This window comes from Ptychodera flava, chromosome 6, assembly GCF_041260155.1.
Source record: "Ptychodera flava strain L36383 chromosome 6, AS_Pfla_20210202, whole genome shotgun sequence".
In the NCBI taxonomy this organism is placed as follows: Eukaryota; Metazoa; Hemichordata; class Enteropneusta; family Ptychoderidae; genus Ptychodera; species Ptychodera flava.
The window spans coordinates 21334553-21350961 of record NC_091933.1 but is presented as its reverse complement, the minus strand read 5'-3'; the positions used below and the strand labels follow the sequence as shown (position 1 = coordinate 21350961).

General features: G+C 40.6%; 2 protein-coding genes across 2 annotated transcripts in view; one reads left to right on the top strand and one right to left on the bottom strand.

Annotated features, from left to right (window-relative positions):
• The window catches only part of LOC139135137 (N-acetylglucosamine-6-sulfatase-like), a 46288-nt gene extending 40031 nt beyond the window's left edge, over positions 1-6257 (top strand). The window contains exon 13 of the mRNA XM_070702388.1: positions 5372-6257. The gene's annotated coding sequence lies outside the window, so the exon portion shown is untranslated. The remainder of the gene's footprint in view (positions 1-5371) is intronic.
• Positions 6258-11182: 4925 nt separating this feature from the next.
• Positions 11183-15938, bottom strand: LOC139135136 (protein shisa-4-like). The gene is made up of 4 exons (XM_070702386.1): positions 15799-15938; positions 13663-13822; positions 12627-12748; positions 11183-11953 (listed from the first exon to the last, which is right to left on the bottom strand). The coding sequence occupies exons 1-4, from the start codon at positions 15887-15889 to the stop codon at positions 11736-11738; spliced, it is 591 nt and encodes a 196-aa protein (XP_070558487.1). The 5' UTR covers positions 15890-15938; the 3' UTR covers positions 11183-11735.
• Between the last annotated feature and the right edge of the window lie 471 nt (positions 15939-16409).

Below are 16409 nucleotides of genomic sequence, written 5' to 3'. Positions count from 1 at the left end.
AGGACATAGATTCTGTTGCGTATTGCAATTCATTATTATAACCTGAGATCGCCGGGCCCGAAAGAATGACCATCTCAGACGGTAAGAGAAGTAAATTGGGCGAACTGCCATATCAAGTTTGACACCAGTATTCATTATTGTGTCTTGATATCGCCTATAACTAATTACTTTGTCGGTATTGCGAATTTCATCTTCGAGGAGAACGCCGAATTCTTTTCGGACTTGCTGTGCACTGCCAGTATCACCCACAATGGTACTGCGAATATTTGCTTGTGCACCGAGTATGCAATATACGTAGGCTTCAAGGCTTTCATTGAGGCGAGCGAGACCGGCCTTTGTTAGTCCCGAGTCTCCCTTCAGAGGAATGAAACTATTGTATTGTCCCTCCGATCCATCATTTCGGAAGAAATAATAGTGTGGTCTGTCTTTGTCGGGCAGTACATGTTTTTTCTTTCCAAAAATGGTATGTGTATAGAAAACGCCTCCGTCGGCGGAGAGGAAAAAGTCATGACCGTTGTATATCGCTTTTGGCTGTCGAACGGGACCACGATTAGTGTATATTCATATCCATAACCAAGACCTTTATTTTGACCTTTTCGATAACGAAAGTCGGACTTCGTTGGACTTATATTTCCAAATTCTGTACATAGAAGTTCATATTGGACGAGATTGTACGGATTGTCGCCCGCTTTGAAGGTGGGGTATCGTCTGGAAGTGCAACGCCCATTTCGTGAAGGATACGACGTATTGTAAAATATACATGGAAACGGCAGAATGATCGTATTTGCGGAGGAAATTTCTTATCGAAGAGATGGGTGAATGATATACCACAACCAGTCGTGCTACACCATACAGCGAAATTCAGTTGCTGGTCCCAGTATTTCATCTTTGGGCTGCCCAGCCAGACATTACTTTCTTTCGCTGATCGATGAGTGATTACGTTATCTTTGAACACATCCCGTGGATGAAAAGTAAATTTATCTGTCGGCGTTACATATATTTCTAAGTCCATGAGAATAGGTTTTATTCCCCCGTCCGGTTTGGAAGGAATATCAGCATGCTGTACTGTCGGTACGCTCGTCTTATTCAATTGAAAAGCAACTGGGAATAAGTCTGTACTCATTATTCGTGTTTCTATATACATATAGATTTAAATGGAGGAGAATTTTCTCGGAATCCCTGTCGGAATCCCTACGGTACGGTTCTGTTAGGGGTACTAACATTCCAGACTATGTTAATACTTTATTTCGGATTCAGGTTTAAACGAATTTTTTATTTTTTACTAAGAATAGATAACATACTGCAAACAATGGAGAATTTAATAAAGTCATCGGCAGCGGCAAATACGCGTTCCGAAGGGGCTTCGGTGCCTTCGGTGCCTTCGGACGCTCGATCCATAATAGAGACGAAACGTGAAAAAATACTCTGTGTCATCGCAAGTGGTCAAAGTAAGTTATTTTTTGGTAAGGAGATTTCAGTTGCTGACGTAGAAAAATGGGGAGATGAAACGGTGAATAAAGCATTTAAAGTCTATGAAGCGAGATACAGTTCTCTTATAAGTGATACCATCACTCAAAGTTTCATAGATCTAGGAGCCCGCGCAATAAGTCAGGTAGTTCCAATCGATGATCGAGATAACTATGCCACTGATCTTAAAAAGGATTTTATTATTCTAACAGTGAAATAAAACGATTATCAGGACGGATAGCGTACACGTGGGGGCCCCTGATTGCTCTAATTTCCACCGGTTTAATTACGGGTAAACATTTAAATTTTAAAAAAATCGGTTTTAATATAGTACCTGAAATAAATGGATTCAACTTCGCAACGGTTCCGACTCAGCAAACGGAAACGACCTCCACACCGCAAACGACTCCGTCAGGGACGACCTTCCCGACTCTGACACAGCGCAACATAGAGAAAGTTACAATGCCACCGAAGCATCCAGGGAGAGTTGCTGCGGGCAAGCGACTAGCGGAATGGAACAGGCAAAACAAGGAGAAGAAACGCCAAGCAATGGTGGGGAATGATAGCGATGTGGTAGCGGCAGACCTACCGCCTACAATGAAAGAACAGTGTGATAATAATTCACGCTGGTATAATAAATGTTATCTTGTTTTAGGAATTGTGGGAGTTTCATTGACTGCATTAGGGCTATATTGGGGGCGTGCTCGGCATACCCCCTGTCCTCCCCGGAAACCGCGGGAACCGCTTCAGAAAGCAAAAAAAACAGAGCCCGTAGCAGCTCCATCCAGAACAGTTCCGACAGGGGTTCCGAGGGGAGGGGAGGGGAGGGGGAGGGGGAGGGGGAGGGAGAGGTTTCCAGCTCCTCTACATTGTATGAGATGGATTAACTCCCCATATTTTTTATTTTTATTTTTTATTTTATATACTAGTCAGCAATCATGGATATTAAAACAGTTGTAAACACAATGTACGATGGTATTGTAATCGCAGGACTTGCGATGGGATATCTTATGATCTCCAGCAAATTTCTGAAAATAGAGGTTGGCGATCCAAGTCGTCCAAATTTGACTCGATTGGCAAAATTAGGCGGTGCGACTGCTGCCGCGGTTGCAACCAAAGATCTCCTTGAACAGAAAAATATTATTCCTGCAGAACCTTATACTTCGTAATGGGCACCTTCGAATAATATTCATCGAACATTTATACTTAGTAATATATACAGCGCACAACAATGATCATTTGGATTGAAAGCCAAACAGGTGAACCAGTCACTGTTAATTTTTACCCTTGCATTGACACGACACAGTTTACGAAGATAAGACTGCTAGAGTGCGGACTATATAATTCATGGCATAACATAACATCGACGAATAATGTAATAAATATCAAGAAGGTGACCAACCGAAGAAGACTAAATCAATACGTCCAGGTAACTACAATATCGATACGTTAAACAAAGCAATCGGGTTGAAGCAAAAAATTAATTTTGAAAAACATCTGCCGCAAACCACGTTCTTCTAACTTTGGCTAAAGATGTTAAAGTTTATTTCAATGCTACAGGTAGCTTTGCCAACGTAGTTGGTTTTTCAGATAAACCTGAGGACAACCCAGTTATAAAAAGTACTATTAGTCCGAAGAAAGTGGATTTCTTAACAGTCACTAAATATATAGTTCATTCAGATGTAGTCGATGTTACTGGAAATTATGTTTCATTTGGTTCGGGTGCCTCCGGAGGATACATACAGGGGAAAGTATCGAACTGTTTACAAATACTTCCCATCCGGGATACGAGAGAAATAAGTGAAAAGGTTACTTACGATTTTAAAAACGGAGCAATTTCTATGCCATTGAGAAAAGGGGAGATTACATGAATTCAATGCGTATCTGGATAACAGATCAGGATGGGAACATGATCGATTTCAATAACTGGCCAATTAGCTTTTGTATTGAATTGCTGTAGTAGTCCCGAAGCGGGCCCCTACCGGTGTAACCCTACGGAAGATAAACCATCCCACGACCAATCCTCCAGCAATATATATCATTTCATATTTCTTTTGCTCAGGACTGGGTTGATAATAATCTGAGAATTGAACTGGCCCTTCGGAACGACCTGATGCATAGTTGGCTTGCGCCGCTGCTTCTTCAAGGATTTCTGCATCTGTATCTCTTAACTCAGCTGCAGCATGTGCGTCCTTTGCTTGATTTTCTCTTTCCCAATCAGCCTGTAGTAATCTTTTTCTGACCAGACGTTGCGATCATGTTCAAATTTTCTAATGCTTTATCATGTCGGACTTTCTCTTCAATAAGAGCATCACCATTACCAGAAAGCTTTTGTCCGATAATATTTCCTCCTGTGAATGCCGTTGCATTTAATACAGCACCGAGAACTGTCATTCCTATAGCTGAAGCCATGACTGTGTATTGTATATTACAAGGTATTATTTTAATTTTCACTGTATATAGGTCCCTACGGAGTATGTCTGATCCAAGTGGCTTCGGTCTAGGTACAATTCGTATGCAAAATCTTGAGCTTGAAGATCTGAGTGATGTTAAAGTTAACAATAATACTAAGATGGCTGCTAATCATAATAAGGATTACGTCCTTCGTTATAAAGACCGCGAAAAATATTTCGTTTTAGCCAATGCCGCGGCGCCACCCCACGAACATGCTGTAGAATTTTCCGAACTTAAAGACATTGATGAAACTGTAATTGACGCCACAAAGGCTTCGAATGATTCTACTCCTTTTGCTCTGACATGGGATTCGGCTAGTCAGAATTCATGCCTTATAATGTGCCGCGTAACATCTTAGATATATTGGATAGTGAATTGCAGGAGGTGTTGCTGAACCACCAGGAACTCCGAATGTGATTTATTTTGATAGCAATGTAAACAAATATAAATTGTTAGATTTTCGTAGTTGGCTTACTCCTACAAATCCATACATTGCACTTCTTGGTATACCAATTCATCTTAAAATTAGTCCTCTTAATACAATAATGAAGGCAGATAATACACTAAGAAGGTGGATAAACGAGGGGGAGAATTATTGCTCGTATACAGCTAGCGGAGTTCCAGTAAGATTATTTTGGGACACAACGCCTCGAAACTGGGTCTTAAAAGTGTCGGTGATGAGGCAGCTGAATTAACTTTACAGACTGTAATCAACAGATGACTGATAATATGAAAATACTTCAACATGGTACAGTTCTCATTAGATGTGTAAAGTTAGCTACTGGAGATGAATTTGACGATTTGGTTGGATATTATGCTATGAAAACAGATAACAGAACATCTTGTGATATTATCATAAGTATTGATAAAGATCGGGGAGGGGAAATGAGTATTGAATGTTTTGTTGGTGGGAATAGAATAGAGAACGACTTAGGAACTACATTTGTACGTAGAGATAAAAGAGTGAACACTTTAGATATCAGTACCATTCATCTGAAACGTCTCATATTATTTGAAGTAATGGTCTTCCGTCACATTTTAAGTTCAGAGGAAATTACTAAAATTTTATCTATCAGGTGAACAAGTTCGCCCCGATAGGAACTTCGTGTTCAACATCAGCTAGACTCCGCGACCGGCCGGACTGACAACACAGGTAAAAAAAAGCTCCTTTATATAGGCTAGTTTGATGGTGATGACTCACACGGAATTTCCCGTACACCTTCGGAACGTGTATAAACATGCTCAGCAGGGAATTTCCCCGCTTAGTTCAGGACAATGCACTGCTGCGCCAGCTGTTGCGCATGCGTGAGTTCATATATAGGTCAGGGTTATACTTTAGTTACATGGATGGTTAATTTTTCCTTCGCTTCATGTAGATAAATGAATAAAATGGGGTGTAAAATTCTTACTTCATCCCAGTTGTCCACGTTTACTTTACTACTTACGGAAGGAGCATCTTGAAGAACAACTAGACCAGGTTCTCTACAAAGCTTAAGAGAAACAATCTGCTTGAATGAAATATTATTTTAATGTTTTGGTGAAGGATTGTATTTGTTCAATAATATCAAACAGAATCGGTAGCCTACGTGTGTGCATTTTTTTTCTTTTTTGCAATTCTCTAGCTGTGCAATGTCCGTATGATCCTAGCTTTACAATTTTCTTGTTGTGTACATGTTTGCGCGATTCATCCATTTCTTCATCACCAAAATTAATGTCCAAGTATTTATAAAAGTCTCTATCCTAGAAAACATTACTACGCAAAGCAACACTACACAGATATGCCATGGTTTAGCTGGCCAACCACACACATATTGTGTTCATTTTGAATCTAGGAGAACTCACTTGCTGTGCAGCTATGCGACTATTCGGAAAAAAATATACCGCCCTCACACTCAGATCATCCTGGTGACATACAACTCTCACCTCGCAGATGCTTTTTTTCAACTACTTTTGTTTTTAATATCAAATATAATTCCTTGTTTTACTCCCCAAAGCATATCAAGATAAACAGTATTGAGCTTGTCAACTCAGACTGTGTATGTACAGACTGCATTATTATTATTGCTGACGAGTGAATTTTGGTCTTGACTAGAATTCAAATGTTAACAACAATGTAGGTTACACACATAGACGCCATATTGATGTTTCAACATGCTTTCGGGACTAGTACAAGAGCTTGCAATTGACAAAAAAATATAAAAATAATGAAACAATCATCTAAAGTAAAAGTAACTGGCCTTTTAATGAAGAGGTGGCGAGGACAAAACTAGAATGTAATTAAGTTTTGTACATGATTATATTCGTTATATTAAATATATTCAAACATAAATATGTAACGTCGGTATATATTTTCATGCTTTTTAACGTTTCATAGCTACTCAAGGCACAGTCACCTGTGGTCTATTCCGCTCTGAGTCTATGCTTCCAATAGACGTGTGTACATATGCTCTTCTTCTCAGGCATATGTACACATGTCTATTGTGCGCATAGACGCAGAGCGGAATAGACCACAGGTGACTGTGCTCAAGGTAAGCTTCTCTCTAATTTGGCACATGCCATTTTATGTTGATGAAATATTCCTTATAGTTTTTAGGCATGGCACAGCGACCATGTTCTGGGCCGGCCTTTTTTCGTCGTAAGCACGGAATCCCAATTATTTATCTGTCACATGGAGCTCTACTTTTCGGTAGATGAGTAATCTTGCCCTATTTTCAGGAGGAGCCAAGGCCTACTGCTTTATACCGGGGTACTGTGGTTGCTGGTCATATGGGTACTGCTGTTGCTGCTGTGGATAATATTGGCGAGCCTACTACATTTGTATATGCTTTGTGTGGGCTGCGTTCTGTACATTAATTAGCCTAGCTTATAAAGTTGGATATGTTTGAAACAGCATCTTCATGTGACGGACCCTTGATGATGATCGGTTATCCATCGTCATGGTTTCTCAGTTGCACTTATCGTCGACGTCCAACTTCTCTGATATACTTACCAGTTTGTTGTTCCCGTTGTCTTCTGCTAGCTCGCTCTATAAGCACACAAATGCATCCCACGACAGTCGAAACTATGAAGACGAAGAGTGCTATCACTACTCCCAAGATACATGTAATACCAATTCTGTGAAATGGAAGATGTTTTTCAATGTATTACCTGTATGTCTGAGTCAAGTCTTAGACAAACTTCAGACAATTTACTGAACTTATTGACCTCTTCATTTTTGGTGGTGTAAATAACTGTGATATTTAGTGGATATCATAAACTCAGGTACACCTTGTCCTACAATTGGTGCACTCTCTGGTTAAAGCGGCAGTTCTAAATCCTTGGTTCTCGCATCAGAGCTCGTTGACATTGACTGATTGTGTGATCTTTAACCTTTGTTCTCCTTTGAAAGTTGTGTTGAGTTAAAAGTATACAGTTACCTGTAATCTATATGGACAAAGGGGCGTTCTTGGTATTTAAAATGCCCATGTGAGGGCGCTGTTTTTAAAAAGCGGCCACCCGTTTAAAATCTGTTATTGGTTAGTAACTGTGGCAAAATCGGAACAGGTGACAGTATACCTTTAATCAGCTTGTTTTAAGATAAAGTTATCAAAACACATCCCTTTAAGTTACTTTACGGAGAAATTCAATTTAAATTTCTCTATTTAGCTTTTATCCCATCAATGATAATTTTTACTTTTATGCTATTGTGCTATTGCCTAGGAGTCCTCTTTTCATGTTATTTTACATATCGTGGTCAAATATCAGCAATCTCATGTAGCATATATGACAAGTCAATGCTAGTGAAATAGGATTTCATATTTGCCCTCGTAAGGACAGCATGTCTTGTTCTGCCAGGTTCCACAACAATACACATTGATGCCATCATCGCACTATCACAGACGACACACGGATTGTGGAGTGGCGACCTTTCATCGTAAGAATGCGGTCACAAGGACCTGTTTAACTCGTAGAGTTGTGTGTTTTTCTTTCTATCGAGTGCTCACTAATTGAGACCATAGATGCCGTGGTGAGTGCGTGTTTAGAGGGACTCTGATACGTTGAAACATAGACCTTAATGGGTGAATTCATGGGGTCTGTCCATTGCATCCATGGTGAAACTCATAATCACGTGACTGACCGCCAAGTCGATATGTGAACAGAAAATGTATGCGGCCACAATCATGTCCATTCGATAGTTCAGTACAACATAGTATTGCCTCAGGACCAAATAATTTTCAACAATCTTCCTCGAGACTGAATGCATGAAGATTAACATATATATTTTCTACCTGTAACATCATTATTCAAGTAGCAATTACAGTACGTCTGTCGGGCAATGAGCTAAACTGCTGAGTGTAAATAACCAATGCTACATTTTCTGTAATTGAGTTGTAGGCCCCCATAGGAATCAACAGGTATCAACTGAAACGGGACGGCTTTCTGGTCAGCATATGTGTTAAATTTTATCATGTTCATACCACTTTTGTATCCTGTCCTTGCCGCGTAAAGTAGTTTTAGACGTCGATTGATTAGTTGGTATGATTTATCGTTCGGTGAGGGTGTGACAAATATTGCTATGGGGATGGGTACATCTCAAAGTAAGAGAGTAGAACATCCTGGGCTGTATCAGAATATTGGAATAATTATGCGCACAACAGCATTGCTATAGGTTATCGAACATGGGTCTTCTATTCCGGGAAGCAACGAATGATTGCTCTAAAACATAGTTACACAACCGTACGAGGCTCCGGACGAGGCTATGGTTATATTATGAACCTATTATATCATGGTATTATCTTCATGGTCCTTGCTTGGTGATTACCCACAAGATGAGTAGAGCAATGTTGGACATAGAGAAAAGTGAACGTTCTCTGATAGTTGGGTAAACTAGGCTATAACAGCTTTAAATGTAGAAGCTACTTTGCGAAGTTCGAAATGTAATGCTGGCTGACAACGTAGATGTAGCCTATACAGTCAGTCACAAGTTCCCAATCCAAACGGTGACACTGCCCTAGTACATGTAGTATGTCTTACTCTGAATCTGAATCTGAATAAATACGTTGAAGACACCAATACTGGTATATGATCAACGGGGAAGAGGCAGGTGCTTAATCGCACTGGACAGCTGCCTTAAAGATGTTTACCGATGCTGATGTTACAACCGAGTCACTTAAATTGTTCCAGTTTATGATTGTTCGTGGAAAGAATGAGTTCCTGTAAATGTCTGTGTTTGATCGTGGTATTTGGAATGGTTTTGAATTATTACATGCATATTTAGTTACTGGGTTGCTGTGATGATAATCTGTGAATTTCCGAGGTTTAACTGCGCGTTTTGGTTTTTGTGGAATGAGGTATGTATCCTGATGAATGGCTGGTATGAGATCTTGAGTGATTTTAAACAGAAATGTCAAGCGGAGTTGTTGTCTTCTTTCTTGTAGTGGTTGAAGTTGATTTTCTGCTAACATTTTGCTGATGCTGCCTGCTGTCTTGATGTGTAATTTCTAGTAATGAATCTGATGGCTTGTCTTTGAATGCGTTCTAGTTTATCTATGTTGGTTTGTGTGAAAGGATCCCATATGATTGCACCGTACTCCATGGTTGATCTGACAAGTGAAATGTATGCTGTTTTCCTACATGATTTGCTACAGTGTTTTAAATTTCTCCTCAGGAAGCCGACAATAGATGCTGCTGCTTTTTTGACAGATTGTTGATGTGTATATTCCATTTGAGATCTTCAGATAATATGAGTCCGAGGTATGGGTTGTGTGGTACTTGTTTTAGGATATGACTGTTTAAACTGTAGAAATGTGAACTTTTGTTTTTAATACTAAGGATGTAACATTTCTTAGCATTAAAACGCATCCCCCATGTTGTTGCCCATCTCTCTAGCTCTTCAAGATCATTCTGTAGGATGTTATGGTCATTCTGTGTTCTAATTGGTCTGTACAGTAAACAGTCATCAGCAAATAGTCGGACTTGAGATTTAACACAGCCTGGGAGGTCATTTATATGGCAGAGAAATAAAAGTGGACCGAGTACAGTGCCTTGAGGAACCCCGGAACCGACTGGTACTTGTCTAGATGTTTCTCCCTCGATGACGACTTGCATTTGACGTTTGGACAGGAAAGAAATTAACCAGTTATGAAGTGAGCCTCTGATGCCATAGTGATTGAGTTTATGTAATAGTTTCTTGTGTGGGACAGTGTCAAATGCTTTGGAGAAGTCCAGGATGGCTATATCTGTCTGTACATTCTTGTCATAGGATTTCATTAGATCGTCTATGGTGACAAGAAGTTGTGTTGAGTTGTGTACTCTATACATGGCGTCCTGAATAATCCAACAAAAGGCTATTGTATCATAGAGAGGGGGTCTATACGGTGACATTCCGGACATATCAGTGGTAAAGTAGTCTGGTTGACATCAGACTCGTATAGCTGGAAACATAATGAACACGCCAAACTGTGGAGCCATTTTATTTTTCATTTGACCGACAAAGTTTGCCGGGACAAAAAAAAAAATCTTTCAAAGTTGATCTGTAGGGACTGTACCTTACTTTAGGGCTGTTGTATTTGCAATCGACACTAACTGAAAACAAGATATTGCACAATCATCGACCCGTGCATAGTCCAAAGACATACAGTGAAGGCCTGGACACATTATGCTGGTAGCATGTTTACAATATACCGCGTATGTTCATGAGGTACAACATTTCTTTTCCCACCTAATAAACTTTCTCTCTCTGCTAACATTAAAGGAAATCTGATGCAGGCCACATTTTTACACAGAGGAGGTCTTTAGGCTTGGTCGAGCTAACCTGAGGTGAAAGCGATACCCGACGCTAGTGCTATCAGTATGGGATTGCGTAGAACGTTTTCTATCGTCATCATTTCGCACTACATAAGGACATAACCAAGGTCGACGTCCTTTCAGCGGGACGGAGTATGCATTGCACATGTTGACATGACCGTCATGTTTCGTTTGATCAGAGGGTCGGAGCGGAGCGTGTGGATATGCCTCATAAATTCGAGTACCTTCGATTAGAACGTCTGCCATGGTTTCGAACAAACATTCGGACGCACTCAACTGCAGAAATTGAGAACATCAGCGCTCAGGACTTAAAAAACAGGACTCATACTGGTCCTTACTCTCTCTCTCTCTCTCTCTCTCTCTCTCTCCTCTCTCTCTCTCTCTCTCTGATATATATATATATATATATATATAATATATATATATATATATATATATATAATATATATATATATATATATATTTACTTTGATGATTTATAAATTATAAAAGATCTGAGCTTGGATGCCGCCCGGAGGATAAACGCCGAAGGTTAACGTTTGTCTTTGACAATTCATGTGGTGGTCAATTTTTTAGTTTCGGTTTCTTATCAAACATTTTCAAGCATATTTCCTGCCATGCCTAATTTTGCATCATTTTCGTCAGAAATTTGTACAGCTCAAGACAATCAAACAATAATTAAAGTTAGATTATCAGTTCTGACAAAATAACGTAAGTAATTTTCCCCAGTGGCTAGGAGGTTGTGCCGACCAAATATTTGCTACATTCCTATAATTGGCATTTGTAAATATTTGTGGTGTGGAAAAGTATCATAAAAACCCGTATAGAGAGATGATCGCCTGAGAAATCATATACAGTTCATTTGTTTCGCTATTTAGCGCAACTCAGCCTCATTTTCAGCTTGAAGTTGATGACATTTCGGTTAATAAAATGGAGCTCGCACTTTTCGGTGGATGAGTAATTGCCTTCAAATCACACAAACTTCGATGGATGAGTAATCTTTCTCTATTATCTGGAAGAGCCAAGCGCTACAGCTTGCCGGGATACTGCGGTGGCTGGTCACGTGGGTAATCCTGTTGCTGCTGTGGATAGTACGACTGATTGGTGTACTGTTGAGTCGGGTATATGCCAGTTGGGAATGCTCGCTGGGTGTTGTACTGCGGCGTCGGGTAGGTTGCAGATGGGTATGCAGTGCTTGCTGTACGCTGTGTGCTCATAGTCGTCATCTGGGTAGCCCCGACAACAACTGATAAAAAGACAGAGTAAAAGTTTAAAGCACGCTACACGATTTTTGTGTGATTTTTTTTTTCAGTCAGTGGCTCGTATGTAATCTAAAGGTAGTATGCACCTCTTAGAAATTCAAAATGGCCGCCATCCCTGTGTTAACTCTATGGAGAAAAATGAAATTTTTCGAATTTCGAAAAACTAATCCGGTGAAAAGTTTTCTTACACCAAGAGCTTTAAAATGAACCCCCACATGCTGTATATCAGAAGAGAATTGTAAAAGTTTTAGAGTCCAAATGTCTGTCCCCGAGGTGCGTTCTACCTTAATGCGATAGAAATAAGTAGTCCGATTATATGACAAAATCGGTTGGCAACTGTAGACTTGGGTCACAGGTGCCTGGGTTGCCGGTGTACATGCATAGAGAGAGATTGGCCCAATCTTTCTCTATGCATGTACACCGGCAACCCAGGCACCTGTGACTTTGGTTATCAGGTTCGTGTATTTGAAGTAATACATGTAGGGCTACTACATGCTTTGTTGTAGGCTGCGTTCTGTACATTAGCTCAGCTCATGAAGTCACATGTTTATTTAAACGGCATCTCCATGTGACGCACTGTTGAGAGTTGATCGGCAATCCATCGACCCTGGTCGACTGCCTCTCAGATACAATCATCGTCCCGCTTCCCCAACTTACCGGTTTGTTGTGCCTGTTGCCTTCTGCTAGCTCGCACAATACAGCACACACAAATACACACCACGACAGTTGAAACTATGAAAACGAGGACTGCTATCACAGATGCGACGATAATACCAATTCTGTGAAATGGAAGATGTTCCGTTTCAATTTCTCCAAACAATGTATTACATGGTTGAAAACTAGTCTGAGCCAAGTCTTAGACAAGCTTCAAACAAGTTGCCTGTCATAGCAAATATCGAGCACTTAAAGGGATATAGTCGTCGGATCTGCGCCTGTTCGAGTTTCTTGTTTACAAACAATGTATTTCGTGCACGATATCAAGATGCACCTCATCATCATAGCTGCAACATTTAAATTATACGATGATAGATTATGACAGACATGTTTAACTGTCATCAATCACCATTGTGCCTGGGATACATTGTTGCCATTGGTCGTATGGGTCCCATACGACCTTTGAGCGCAGTTCCGACGACTATGTCCCTCTAATCTTTGGAAGTGTGAAAAAGTATACTGTTTGGTGGATACATGTTAGTCATCATAAACTCAGGTACGCCCTGTCCTACAATTGGTGCACTCCCTCATCAAAGCGGCAGTTCTCAATCCTCAGTTCTCTCATCAGTGCTCGTTGACATTGACTGTTTGTGTGATTTTTAACCTTTGTCCTCCTTTGAAAGTTGTCTTCAGATAATCAGCTTGTTTTGAGATAAAGCTGTTAAAAGCATACCCCCTTAGGCAACAGTTTACAAGTGGTATAGCCACAGACTGATGACGTCAAATCGCCGTACACAATACACAGTGTCATAATTACAGGGCTTCTATGTTTTGTGTACGGCAATTTGATGTCGTCAGTTTGTGGCTATACCATTTTAAATTACTTACGCAGAAAGTCAATTTCCTGTAATTAGCTGTTATCCCATCAATGATAATTTTCACATTTATGCTGCTATGCGATTGTCTAGGATCGGAGGCATAGCTTATTATAAGTAAACATTTCGATTGTTCTTTTGTCACGAATATAATAATCGCTTACATGGCAGCAGTAGGATTTTCTTCATATTTGCCCTCGTAAGGACAGCATGTCTTGTTTTGCCAGGTCCCACAACAGTACACATTGAAGCCATGATCGCAATCGAATCCATAGTGCCATTCGCCGTCTTTGTCGTGGTATCCATCGCAGTACTCACCACCGGCTGTGGGGACAGCGAGGGGAAAACCTCGAGGAATAAATTAGGCATAGCAGGTGATCGACCACTGTCTGTCAAACGCACAAATCCAGACGTGTGACTGTACTGTCGGTCTCTGTGATTGCACACTATACAGTTCTTGTGTTATCGTGAAGGGGATACGGGAAACTCACCCTACTTGGCTCTTCTATCTACCTCCTTGCAAGAATTCTACAAAATTCAGCAAAATCCTTTGTCTGATGCGCTATGAGCAAATAGAGCCCGTGTGTCAGAGAGTGCCGTTCACAGTCTGTGTTTTAGCATGTCATTTTACATATTGTTGGTAAATATCAGCCAATCTTATCTTGCAAACATAACAAGTCAATATCTCTGAGTCTAAAATATGATTTATGCTGCCACAACGAAACTGGTACGGTGGAGGGGGCCGTTGGTTACTCATACCCAACATGCCACTGTGAATAATACCCTTTGTCCACTGTCTTTCATGGAAAGAAAGCGGTCACCATGATATGTTTCACTCATCTGTCTCATTTGTGTGGGTTTTTTTCTCTTTAGTGTTCACTAACTGAAACCATAGTGATGAACCTCATAATCACGTGACTGACCGCCAAGCCGACATGTTAACAGTCAATATACGCGGTCACATGTGCATTCGATAGTTGAGTACGACATAGTTTTTCCTCGAGACTATATGGGTCAACAAATATTTTTCATCAATCTTCCTCGAGATCGAATTAACGTTAATATATATTTTTTTCTATCTGTAATATTATTAAAGGAACAATTACAGTACATCTGTCGGACAATGAGCGAAAAATGCTGAGTGTCAATATATTTTCTGTAATTGAGTTGTATAGGAATCAACAGGTGTCAGCTCAAAAAGGATAGTTTTCTGACCAGTATTATGGGTTCAACTTCTGCGACATTGGTACTGCGAGTCCCGCCGTCGACGGATACAGAACATTTACACTGTTGGTGGGTAACGGATTTCTCGCTCGATGAGAGTGTGACAGACTTTTCTAAGGGACTTGGTAGATCTCAGAGTATGAGAGTACAAAACCCTGAGCCATATGTGCACAACAATATTGTCGGGCAATCGAACATGGGTCTTCCTTTTTCTCGGTAACACGCGAATTGGCTCGGAAAGCAACAAATGGCTGTTCTAAAACAAAACTACAAAACCATGCAGGATTTGATCATATGTAATATTATGAACCTATCATCGCTGGGTCAATGGTTTTGTGGTTCTAGCCTTGGTGTAATGTGTCAAAACGCCGCGAAGTACCCGCGACGTTGGACATTGAGAAAAGTGAATATCCTCTAAACTTTTGGTAAACAAGGCTAACAGCTTTAAAATAATCGCGAAGCTATTTTGCGACGTTCGATACATGTCAACGTAGCCTAGATGTAGCCTACAGTCGAGTCATTTTCTCAATCCACACAGTGAAACACTACCTAGTGGGTCTTGTTCTGATAATACGTGCCGTCCTGAATAATCCAATAAAAGACTATTACAGCAGGGGTGTACTATACGGTGGCACTCCAGAGGCCAACTGATCTAGTTGACACCAAACCCCCAAACGGGAAGGCCATTTTACTTTTGTCGGTCTATTCATAGCTTGCCGGGAAACAAGCACAACTTTCTTCCTAGGATACTTTGGAGGTACTGTACTTTATAGGGTAGAGCTACTTTATTCCCGGGTTTTATTTACGATGGACACTCTCTGAAAACAAAATAATACACAATCATAGACCCGTGCATAGACCCATGGAGTATACCTCCATGATAGACCAAAGACACACAGTGTTGGCCTAGATACATTATAATGTATACAATATACCGTGTATGGCCATGAGGTCTGAAGAGGTAACAACAGAATAGTTCTTTTCCCGACTAAGTTACTCTCCCTGCAAACAGTCAAGGGAATATCATACAAGACACAATTCAAACATGGGCAGCCATGAGGTTAGGTCGAGCTTACCTGAGCTTAGTGCGATAGCCGACGCCAGTGCTACCAGTATGCGTAGAACGTTTTCAATTATCGCCATTTTGTTGCAAATCGATAATGGCATAGCCTATGCAAAGGTTGACAGGACGTCGAGTTTTGTTTGATTGGTGGGACGGAACGTGTGGCTATGCCTCATAAATTTATGTTCGATTAGAACGACTGTCATGTGACGGAACAAAACATATATACGGACGCAACTTAAGGAAACTACCGAATAGAAAACATCAGCTCTTAGGATTTATAAAACCTCACCCCTGCCCTTAATAACTCACGCATACACACCCGGGGCACACACACATGTACATACACACACGTGAGAGAGAGAGAGAGAGAGAGAGAGAGAGAGAGAGAGAGAGAGAGAGAGAGAGAGAGAGAGAGAGAGAGAGAGAGACAGAGAGAGACAGAGAGAGACACAGGTGCAGCCAACGGAGCTATTCATCGAAAAAGCTATTCCAGGAGCAATTTTCGAGGGCAGGGGAAATTTTGATTTTGCTAGGGCAGGGGACATGTTTTTAGGTGGTAGGGGAGCAAATTTTAGTTTTTTTTGTAGGGCAGGGCGGATATCGGTTGATTGTCCTGGGGAC